This window comes from Cynoglossus semilaevis, chromosome Z, assembly GCF_000523025.1.
Source record: "Cynoglossus semilaevis isolate Cse_v1.0 chromosome Z, Cse_v1.0, whole genome shotgun sequence".
In the NCBI taxonomy this organism is placed as follows: Eukaryota; Metazoa; Chordata; class Actinopteri; order Pleuronectiformes; family Cynoglossidae; genus Cynoglossus; species Cynoglossus semilaevis.
The window spans coordinates 13,918,366-13,929,943 of NC_024328.1; the positions used below are offsets into that span (position 1 = coordinate 13,918,366).

The following is an 11,578-nucleotide window of genomic DNA, read 5'->3' on the forward strand; positions in this document are numbered from 1 at the left end:
CCATCCATCCACCTATTCACCCATCCATCCATCCATCCACCTATTCACCCATCCATCTATCCACCTATTCATCCATCCATCCATCTATTCACCCATCCATCCATTTGTCCACCCATCCATCCACCTATTCATCCATTCATCCATTCATCCATCCTTCCATCTATTCTCCCATCCATCCATCTGTCCATGCAGCTATCCACCCATCCTTCCATCCATCATCCACCCATCCATCCACCTATTCACCCATCCATCCATCATCCATCCATTATCCATCCATCCATCCACCCATCCATCCATCCATCTAAAAATCCATCATTATTTTATAGTTTGTGGTAAAAACACAGCTGATGTGAACATGTTGACGTCCTCCAGCCTCCCTGACTCTTAGGTCCAACTCATCTAACAGTAGATCTTTGGTCAAAATCCTCTTTTTGACTCATCTCACAAACTAATCAAGGAGTTAAACCTATAACTGTCCCACTGCTCTTCATTAGTCACTTGTTCCCAGTCACCTTTGTCCTCATCCTAACATCATCTCCAAATCTCCAACCCTCGTTCTCGTCTCTTAATCCGACTTTTATCTCCGTTCGTCTCCACACCCGACACTCCTTTGTTATTTCTCTCACGCATTTTTTTTTTACATCGTCGTCCTTCGTCCTGTAGGTATCTGTGTTGCGGATCCCGTCCAGGTGACGGTCAACTTGCCTCTCAGTGTGGACATCCCTCTGCCATATCAGGTGGTCAGAGGAGAACAGCTGGAACTGCATGGCTCAGTGTACAACCATCAGCTGGATTCCATCACAGTACTGACACACACACACACACATACACACGCCCTGGTGTCGTTGAGCATCAGGTGGACGACGTCGTGGAGAGATTTGAATCTTGATGTTGTCTCGTCCACAGTACTGCGTGACACTCACAGCCGGTCCGGCCTTCTGTCTGCTGAACTCCGAGGAAGCTGCAGGTTCACGTGACCTGCGATCCACGCCCTGCACATGGAGAAAACTTCCTGCCGGCGGCGTCGGCAAAGTGACCTTCATCCTGCTGAGCCTGAACCCTGGAGAACACACCCTGACCTTCACTCTGAAGAATCGCCACGGGACCGGTGACATCATCGAGAAGAAGCTGCGAGTAGTGGTTGGTATATGGATAGATGAATGGATGGATGGATGGATGGATGGATGGATGGATGGATGGATGAACAAATGGTCAAATGGATGGACGAATGGTCGAATGGATGGACAAATGGATGGATGGATGAAAAGATGGATGGATGAATGGATGGACGAATGGTCAAATGGATGGACAAATGGATGGATGGATGAATAGATGGATGGATGAATGGATGGATGGACGGATGGATGGATCGATGAATGGATCGATGGATGAACAAATGGTCTAATGGATGGATGGACGAATGGATGGACAGATGGATGGATGGACGGATGAATGGATCAATGGATGAATGGATGGATGGATGGATGAATGGATGAATGGATGAATGGATGATAGATAGATGGATGGATGATGGATGGATGAATGGATGGATGGTTGGATGGATGGACGGATGATGGATGAACAAATGGTCGAATGGATGGATGAATGGATGGATGAATAGATGGATGGACGGATGGATGGATGAATGGATGGTTGGATCAATGAATGATCGATGAATGGATTGATGGATGAATGGATGAACAAATGGTCCAATGGTTGGATGGACGAATGGATGGACAGATGGACGAATGGACGGATGAATGGATGGATGAATGGATGGATGGATGGACGAATGGTCGAATGGATGGATGATGAATGAATGATTGGATACATGAATGATGGATGGACGAATGTATGGATGGATGAATGGATAGATGGACAAATGGATGGATGAACAAATGGTCAAATGAATGGACGAATGGATGGATGGATGGATGGATGAATGGATGGGCGTATGGTCGAATGGATGGATGGATGAATGAATGGTCGAATGGATGGATGGATGAATGGATGGATGGACGGATGGATGGACGAATGTATGAATGGATGAATGGATAGATGAACAAATCGATGGATGAATGATGGATGACCAAATGGTCAAATGGATGGACGAATGGTCGAATGGATGGATGAATGGATGGATCGGTGAATGGATGGATGAACGATTGGATGGTTGAATGGATGGATTGATGAAAGGATGGATGGTCAAATGGATGGATGAATGGACAAATGGATGGATGGATGAATAGATAGATGGACAGATGGACGAATGGATGGATGGATGGATCTGTGAATGGATGGATGAACGAATGGATAGATGAACGAATGGTCGAATAGATGGATGGATGGGTGGATGAATGGATGGATGGATGAATGAATGGATGGATGGATGAATGGAAGGACAAATGGATGGATGCAAGGCAGTAGCATTAACCCCGACACCCCTAGTCAGTATCCTTTGTTATTTGGTTGTGTGTTCAGCCTGAAGGGGTGAGGAAAGAGGAGTATTCTGGAGGGACCCTCGACCCCCGGGGAATCTATGGTACGTATGAGGTCAGCTTGGCGTACGTGTCTCTCCTCAGATGTGTGAAAAAAAAAACCAAAACGACGTTTTGCATCTTTGAATCTTCACAGGTTCAGAGAAAAGAGTTGTGACACTGAAAAACAACCTCCCAACCAACGTCGTCCCCAACACAGACGTGGAGCGGCTGCTGACCATCAATGGTGAAACTGACACGAGATGAACCGTCACACGGAAACAAACCAGAAGCTGACGGTTGGTTTCTCCGTTTGTCTGTTTTCGTAGGTGAAATTCTGAACGACATCCTGAATGTGTTGCACAAACCTGAAGGCCTGAAACAGCTCATCAACATGCCCGACGGGTCGGCGGAGGCGGAGGCCAATGGAGTCCTCCTCCTCATCACTGTGTATAAGTACCTGGAAACGACGGCCTCCTGGGACGCCCTAGGACCAGACATCCAAAAGAACGCAGCCTCTGTGACACATTTGATTAAGCAGGGTTAGCAGATAGCTAAAGATGCTAACCAGCCTTGTTGACAGTGTGGTGTATATTTACTTGTGTTTGTGTGGGTGTTTAGGTCTGGTTGGTCTCAGCTCCTTCAGAAATGGAGACAACAGTTACAGCATGTGGACAAAACAAAAACCCAGCACCTGGTGAGACTTGGAGTCCGAGCTTCATGACTAACTTCGCGATGGTTGTGCAGTACAAAGTACACAATACTGCAGTTCAAAAATGCACTTACCTTTAGAAACACGTCAATCCGTAACATTTTCACCAATTGTTTTTTTGGCATTTTGTTGTCAAAAAAAAAAAATTAGACGGCAACTAACTCATTAAATGGCGGTGACCTCAAGAAGCCAAGAATTTCGTAGAATATACTTTGTATTTTATGGCAATCAATCAATATTCCCAAATTCCCTAGTCACTATCACGAGGGCGATACAAAATACTTTTTTGAATTCTGGATTTTATGCGTCCTCCATATGAGAACTCCAGTTTCTTGCTAGATCCGACCTCGCTTCTGGAACCTGCTTCAAAGTGTCAACCGTTTTATCAATTATTTATCCACTTATTTTCTGGTGAAAACCTTAAGTTGACACCGTTTATTTGTTTTTGATTGAGGGTTAAAATACCTGTTTTATGGGGCAGTGGCGGCTTAGCGGCTAAGGAAGCGGACTTGTGTCCAGAAGGTTTCAGATTCGCGTTCATTCAGCTGCCAAGTTGCCACTGAGGTGCTCTGAGCAAGGCACCTCCGACTAAAGGGCGGGCATACACGGTACGATTTTTGAAAGTCTTGTGTCGTTGATAACATCACGCACTGTACGAGTGATGTACGGACAAAGCTCACGATTTATGTACTCACATTTGAAAGCTCTGACGCCGGTCATTAGCAATATGCTAATCCAAAAGAAGAAGGCTGCCATTATGATTGCAGCGATACTGTGCGCTGACAATTCGACAAAGAAGAGGCGCATCTGGAGTCGGAGATGGCTCGATAAACGTGGACAGTACGTTTATTGTTTATTTATTATTTATTACGTTTATTGTGGACGGTGCCACAGCTCTGTCAATCTCGCCTCCATATTTTCATGTCACCGACGCCTCGCCATGGTTACTATCACTTTGCGCAGGCGCACTGGGGGAGAAATGCTCCGGTCGGCTCGGGGCTCTGCTTCCACTGTGCGAAAGAATTTGTCGGCCGACCAAAATTTCTGACATGTCGGAAATTCCCCTGACCGTCCGATGGTGGTTCGGGAACACATAATCGGCCGTAACGGCTGAAGTGTGAGATCGGGCCAAGCGTCGCCAGGTCGTGCGTCTCAAAAACCGGGTCAAAAACGGGCTAAAATCGTACATTCAGACAGTACATTTGTCTGTGCTGTCTTTCAGGCTTACTGCTCTGGTGGTGAATACACTGTCCCTGGTAGATGGCGCCATCCCCATGGACCACGAGGCCATGTCTAATTCTATATTCTGGATGATCCAGGAAGCTCAGCAGCAGGATGGATCCTTCAAAGACACGTCTTCCATCAGCCCCAACAAGATAATGGTCAGTCCACAGCGGCTGATCGTGTCCTCGTGCTTGTCCACTGCTAGTTGATATTCAGTTGCGAAATTTGTTTGATTGCCCGCAGGCCGCAGGGGGCGATGCGACAGATCGGGCAGTCTATTTGACATCCTTCGTGCTGATAGCCTTGACCAGGGCCACGAGCATCAAAGATCAAGTCCTGAAGCTTGTGGTAAGAAAAGAGTCTCTTGTTTCTTGATTTTCTTTTAGTAGAATTGAATATTGAGACACAGCAATTTCCTTTACTCCTTGTATCTTTTTCCAGGTTCTTTTTTTTCATCTTGTTTGAGAGAAATACCTCTTTCCCAAATACCGTTGTAACCAGTTCATCTTTTCATTTGTGTTTCATATTTCTTAGTCCCACGAAAACAGCATGCGATCCGCCGCAGACTACATTTCCCAACATGCCCTCGGCATCAAGAGTGTATACGTGAAAGCAGTTGCAACCTATGCTCTGACCCTATACGATCCCAACAGCATTGAAGTCTCTCAGCTGTTACTAAGCCTTGAAAAACTAGCGCGACAGAAAGGTGCGTGGGTAAATGTTGGATGTATGTGTGTTGAGCAAAAATAGATGTTTCAATCACAGTAGATGTTGTGTCAGTGGTATTTATTTAGACATTGACCACAGAGGTCAGGTTATTTAGCTCATTGTTTCCCAAAGACTGGGTCGCGACCCTCAGGTGGGTCGCAATTTTTTTTTTTTGGGTTGTCTTGCATCATGTTTTCCAGGAGTTTATGAATAGTGTCTATTGACTTGGGTCACGAAAGTTTGTGACGTTTTCGGGAAACATCGATTTAGCTATTAGCAAAGTGGGGCTAGACAATAGTGATGGAGCGTAGCCTGGGGTGGAAAATCAAAAACAAATGCAAATAAACTGATATTATTATTTAACAGACACAAGTGTGTATCTGTGTACATACAGGTAACCCTGTCGTACTCAGGTACTGGGTAGAGTCCGACGCACCGGCGGACTGGCTGAAACCTGATGAGTCCAGTGCTATGACGGTGGAGACGACAGCATACGTGCTGCTGGCTATGTTGCTAAAAGTGCTGCCCTCTGCTGAGTAAAATATTTTAAAAAATTTTTTAATGAAGTTTTATTCATTAAAGTCATTTTGTTGTTTGTTTGTTTTTTTAATGAAGGGGAGAATCCCCTACACTAAACCCATCCTGTCATGGTTGTCCCAGGACCAGCACTATGGAGAGGGTTTCTACTCAGTACAAGTATGGTCTCTCTCACGGTCAAACACCCACGCGGCCAACTTCGATGTCCCTTTGTCACACTAACCTTCGACCGTCCGCCCCCCCAGGACACTGTCCTGACTATGCAGGGTTTGACAGAGTACAAGCGGATCGTCCCTCACACAGTCCTTAATCAGGAAATCAATGTCCGCTACAGTAGGAAGGGACTGCTTGCGCAAGTTGAACTCACCAAGACCAGACCTGTTGCCAGACCCCTGGAGGTAAGACAGCATCAGGTACACGTCAGTGAGACGGGTGTAAGAAGGAAACCCCCTCACAAAAATGATCGGACAACCAAACTTGCACATGAAACAGATACGGTATCAAAGCATGAAACGTTTTTATGTCTTTGGTCCTCAGGTGACAAACGATGACAATATTATCGTGTCCACTGGTTTCGGTACCGGTGTCTCAACTGTGAAGGTTGGTTTGTGTTTGCTGAATTAACTAAATTGAACCTGTGAATATCTTGAATCCTGACCTCCTTTTTTTTTTTAAATGTCTGACTGCGTTCAAAGCTGAAGACTGTTTATTATGAAACCAGCTCCTCCTCCCAAAAATGTAACTTTGACATTAAGATAGAGGTGGGCGGACCTGAGTCTTTCCCAGGTGAGTATTTGTATAAGAGTATTTACATCATAAGTGACATCATAAGTCCATTGGTTTCTTTTTCTCCTTCCCCACAGATCGCCGTGGGCAGAGCCCCCGTCTGGTCACCTGTGTGAAGTAGGAAAGCTTTGGTTTAACTCGCCTTTCATTCTTTCACTTCACTGGCTTCGACCCGTGCTTAGAACCTAATGTGCCATACAGTATGTAGTCCACTTGTGTTTTAACCTCCAGAAATGTGTGCGTCACAGGTACAAACCCCCCCCCAACGAGGTTTACGAACAGTCCTCTATGACTGTGATCAACATCCAGCTGCCCACGGGTGTGGAAGCGTACCTCGAGGACCTAAAACCGGTGAGCTCATCACTCTGGACCTCATAGGTACCCCACGTAGCAGATAGACACAACTGTCAAATTTTGTAGTGAAAAAATCCTTTGCCTTTAAGTTCCTGCGGATAGTAGTACTACTACAAGAACGGCTCAATACAGCTTTTCCATGTACGATACAGATACCAGTTCTGCAACTTGAGGTATCTGCCAATACTGATACCTTCTTTGCTCCTCCAGCATGCAGTGGCCTGCCATTGCTGAGGTGATAGTGTCCCCAGTCAAAGTAAAGTAGAGAATTAGGGCTAAGGTATCGGATCGGACAGGCTGTAGTTGGTTTTCTTTACTACGTCAGATCCTGAGATTTTGACCAATATCGGACCGATGTTGATCCCCGAGTGTCGGATCATGCCATCCTTATTACTTACAGGAACAAAGGACAAGTGAAGTGTATGGTTTGTTTCACGGTCTCACGGTGTCAGGTTATAATCTTTGTCTGACTGCTGTTTCATTTCCGCCATTGTTTGTGACAAACCCGGTTTAAACCTGTACTGAACTTTGGTTCCCATTCCTAGATACTCGTCACTGAGACGTGAGTGCGGTATTACATTGTTACTCTGTTGTTGTCGTGAAGTACTGATCCTATGTGGGAAAGTGTTGTGTTACAGTTCAGAGACGTTGACGAGCCAATGATCTCCCACTACGAGCTGAAGGGCAGTACCGTGGTCATCCAGATGGACACAGTGAGTCACGCTAACACGATGACACGCACATCATCAGCCCCACCTGGGGGCTAAATAATATGGTGGTACTCAAAGTAATATATAAAAAACTACACGTCGAGCCAGTACACAGTGGAACCTCGAGATACGAGAATAATATATATACATGTATGCTGTATATACATATATACTGCATACAGAGTATATATTGTATATATAAATATATATAAAAATATATGTATATAAGTGTATATATGTATACTATGTGCATGTATATATATATACATATATATGTAAATATGTATATATATATATATGTGTGTGTGTGTATATATATATATATATATACATATATATATATTTATATATATTTATATATATAGTATATATGGTGGAACCTAATTTTTTTAACTTAATTTGTTCCAGGACTAACTAGAGTCATTTTTACCCATAAGAAATATCTATAAGATACCCATAAGAAAAAATATATATTTATTGACAATTCCATGCTTTACTTCCACGGTCATCCTGCGTTTCTTCGTCTCACTACCATCCTTACCACTTACTTTCTTAAGACTCTATTATGAAGAGTAATGCACAAAAGTAATGCGTACAGAAGTCAACGAACATGTGGACATGCTCGTATCTCAAATCTTTACTCGTATCTCGAAGCGAAATCGTACTCGACGGCTTGCTCGTATCTCGAGAAATATTCGTATGTCGGGCCACGCTCGTATTTTCGAGGTTCCACCGTGTATCCACTCACTTCTCTCGTTCAGTCTACGTGGAATCAAAAGTTACAAAACTGACAACAGTTGTTTTTTTGTTTTTTTTTAGTTCACACGGAGACACCGTGTGATTTCCTTTTCACCTACTAACGAATCAAGCTGACCTGAAGGTCACAGACAGTACGTGTTATATTTACAGACCTCTCTACACAGGTTCCATCTGACATTTTCTTGTGCTTCGGATTTCGGATCAGGACCAGATTCACGGTGACTGGAGTCACCAGCTCCGTAATGACCATGTACGAGAGTCAAGACAAAGGTGAGTCACCAACCGAAACACATCTGTGCATCCGTGATGTCATCCGTCGTTGGGTTAACCGCCATTTAAAAACCTCATTTGAGTGATGTACCGTTTAGGTCTGCCCATGTCCGATCAAAGGACGACGATTCACTTGTTAAAAAAAACAACACTAAATGACAGTAATTTCCACTTGCAGGCAGCATGTGCACGAAACCCTTCTTATACCAGGAGCAAAAGCTACAGCGCCTCTGTTTGGGGCAAGAGTGTCAATGCATGGCAGGTAAAAACTGAATAACAAACAGTAGAACTGAGCAGCTGTTTCATTTTTTTTTTAAGTACCTGTGTTCTTTCATTATCACGCCATCTAGTGGCCTGTGCTACCTACAGAGGGAAACCAGACCTGACACTGACGTCAGCCAAACGTATGGAGGAGACCTGCAGACCACACATCTTATACGGTGAAAAAAAAACTTTCACACCAACGTTAAGACTTCAAGTGTAAACGCAGGCACAGGTATTTGACCCCCCCCCCCCCCCGCTTGTTGGCACTCCTGCAGCCTACAAGGTGAGGGTGAAGTCCTCTGCAGCTGAGGGAGATTTCATGACCTACACAGCCACCGTGGAAGAAGTCCTGAAGAATTCAGCTAAAGGTATCACTGCAGGCAATGCTTTCAGACTAGGCAACCGCCAATGATGGAGAATAGTTGGAACTGTTAGAACTGTTCCTAAATGTCCCGAAGGGAACTCTCAAGGGATTAACAAACATATAAACATATGATTGTCCATTGTTACTCACAAATGAATCACGTTTTAATCCACTATATATAGATATAAATATACTGTGTATGTACATATTAATATACTATATATCTAAATATATATAAGTGTATATATGTATATATATATAAATATATATAAAATATATGTATATAAGTGTATATATGCATGTATATACACATATATACATATATACTGCAAACACTGTATATAGTGTATATATATACATATATGTATATATGTATATATTTATATATGTAAACTATGTGCATGTATATACATATATACGTATATATGTATATATGTCTATATATACATATATGTATATATACAGTATATGTAGCTGGTGTACTAGGCTTTACTAGTATATATTTACTGTATATATACTATATATACACTATATACAGTATATATACGTATATATATATACTGTATATAGTATATACTATAAATATATATGCATATATATATATATAGTATATATGGTGGAACCTCATTTTTTTAACTTAATTTGTTCATGAAGGTTCGTGAAGTTACTAAGGTCAGATTGTAAGACCTATGTTGTTGTCTTTTCTAGATTTTGAAGCGGTGAGATCATTAACAGAGATAGAACTAGTAAAAAAGGCCACCTGCCCCTCTGTGGACATCCAGAATAATAAGCAGTACCTGCTGATGGGATCCCGCGGGTCACAGTACACAGTTGGCCAAAGATACAGGTCAGTGTGTCCCCCCCTTCATTCCTTCACCTGTGTGTGTTCTCGTCCAATCAGACTCTGATGTGTGGAATACCTTCTGTCTATCAGGTATCGTTTCCCCATCGACTCCGAGGCTTTAGTGGAACTCTGGCCGACAGGATGCGAGCCCGCTTGTCCGGAATATCTCAAACAGCTTGGGCTTTATACAGTGGACCTGCAAATATTAGGCTGTCTTTAATAATAAGGACAATTCACTGCTGCTTTTGAGCCAATCACAAAGAAGAACCAGATCTCTGTTAGATTGAAGGAGTGAGGGCAAGGGGCAACTCCCCTGAAATGAAATCAGAAAGATGTCTTTAAAAATCGAACCAAAACAACAGTTACATCCTATCAAAAAAACAAAAACAAACGTAAGACGAGAGAAGCAAGGCATTTCCGACCGGCATTGTCATTAACGTGTAATCGTGTAGTGTCACTAGAGTGAAGTCATTATTTGACTTTACATCCTTGTTATGAACTTTCCTGTTATTAAAACGTTCTGGTCCAAAAAATGTACGTCTACATTTGCAAACGTTCTTCTATGTTAACACGGTTGAGGCACAGAATCCACAAGATGGACCGGTCAGCTGGTGTCAGCCATTACCACGGACCCGTACTTGGTAACAAATTGGTTAAATAGTAAGGATGTCCGATATTATTAGCATAATTTTGAGATATCTGCAGGAATCATTACTGGGTTTTTTTCTCTGATAATGAAAACCTGATAAAGCAATACATGGGTTTCTCCAAATGATGCGTGACCTCAAAATAGTTCTGGGGCTAAACGGCTGTAAATGACAGTTAAAGACACCAGATGGCACCATTGCAGCTCATAACAAATAAATATAACCAGGCCTATACCGGTATTGGTTGATATCGGAATGGGAAATTAACTGTTTGGACAATATCGGTTAATATTCGATATTAGCAAAGACTTAATATCGGACATCCCTATTAAATAGTTGAATTTTTCAAAATAAAATGTCTTTTAGACTTTTTTTGTCAGGATCAGAGTCTGAATTACCTTTGACCTGTTTTGAAACGTTTACAGATTATCTTTGAATGAAAAAAAGTAAAGGGATATGACCGGATTTTTTTTTTTTGAATTAAGTAAATTAGTAAAACTCCAAAAAGTACTTTTTTTTTACTATATCCCACTGTGGCCTGGTACCCGACACCGGTCCCAGGACCAGGTGTTGGGAACCCCCGTTCCATATGAAAACCAATCTTAATATGACTTGCTTTATTAGTGAGGATGCTATTTGAAATATTTTTGGAAAAAAAAAATTTTTTTTTTTGAAAAGCATTTTTTCTTGTTTTAACGTCAACTGCAAGAACCCTTGGACAGGGACTTGGAGTTGGCCGAAGAATCCAGGTTGCCAACTATTAAATATTTCAAGGACAGAAAAAGTGTGGCGACGTAGCCAAGTGGACAAGTTGCTAACGGTCACTTAACCTTCTGGTCACTGACCTGGTTTACATTACTATTACGACATCGATAGTTTTGACTGAGGCACAGTAACTCTGAGATTACCGATGATTAAAAAC

At 42.6% G+C, this 11,578-nt stretch overlaps 1 protein-coding gene across 3 annotated transcripts in view; it reads left to right on the forward strand.

The window, feature by feature from the left end:
• c5 (complement component 5) overlaps positions 1-10,542 on the forward strand; it is a 24,164-nt gene extending 13,622 nt beyond the window's left edge. The window contains exons 20-42 of one of the 3 annotated variants that reach the window (XM_008336441.3): positions 664-803; positions 907-1,140; positions 2,482-2,542; positions 2,635-2,724; positions 2,807-3,019; positions 3,099-3,174; positions 4,412-4,571; positions 4,657-4,761; positions 4,948-5,119; positions 5,516-5,640; positions 5,737-5,817; positions 5,904-6,056; positions 6,196-6,258; positions 6,354-6,444; positions 6,522-6,561; positions 6,693-6,795; positions 7,437-7,511; positions 8,432-8,537; positions 8,716-8,799; positions 8,888-8,977; positions 9,077-9,169; positions 9,874-10,012; positions 10,100-10,542. In XM_008336441.3, coding sequence (XP_008334663.2) covers positions 664-803; positions 907-1,140; positions 2,482-2,542; positions 2,635-2,724; positions 2,807-3,019; positions 3,099-3,174; positions 4,412-4,571; positions 4,657-4,761; positions 4,948-5,119; positions 5,516-5,640; positions 5,737-5,817; positions 5,904-6,056; positions 6,196-6,258; positions 6,354-6,444; positions 6,522-6,561; positions 6,693-6,795; positions 7,437-7,511; positions 8,432-8,537; positions 8,716-8,799; positions 8,888-8,977; positions 9,077-9,169; positions 9,874-10,012; positions 10,100-10,229 — 2,624 coding nt within the window. In that variant the 3' untranslated portion in view covers positions 10,230-10,542. The remainder of the gene's footprint in view (positions 1-663; positions 804-906; positions 1,141-2,481; positions 2,543-2,634; positions 2,725-2,806; positions 3,020-3,098; positions 3,175-4,411; positions 4,572-4,656; positions 4,762-4,947; positions 5,120-5,515; positions 5,641-5,736; positions 5,818-5,903; positions 6,057-6,195; positions 6,259-6,353; positions 6,445-6,521; positions 6,562-6,692; positions 6,796-7,436; positions 7,512-8,431; positions 8,538-8,715; positions 8,800-8,887; positions 8,978-9,076; positions 9,170-9,873; positions 10,013-10,099) is intronic. The other 2 variants (XM_025053121.1, XM_025053122.1) reach the window with 2 other exon arrangements.
• The last annotated feature ends 1,036 nt before the right edge of the window (positions 10,543-11,578 follow it).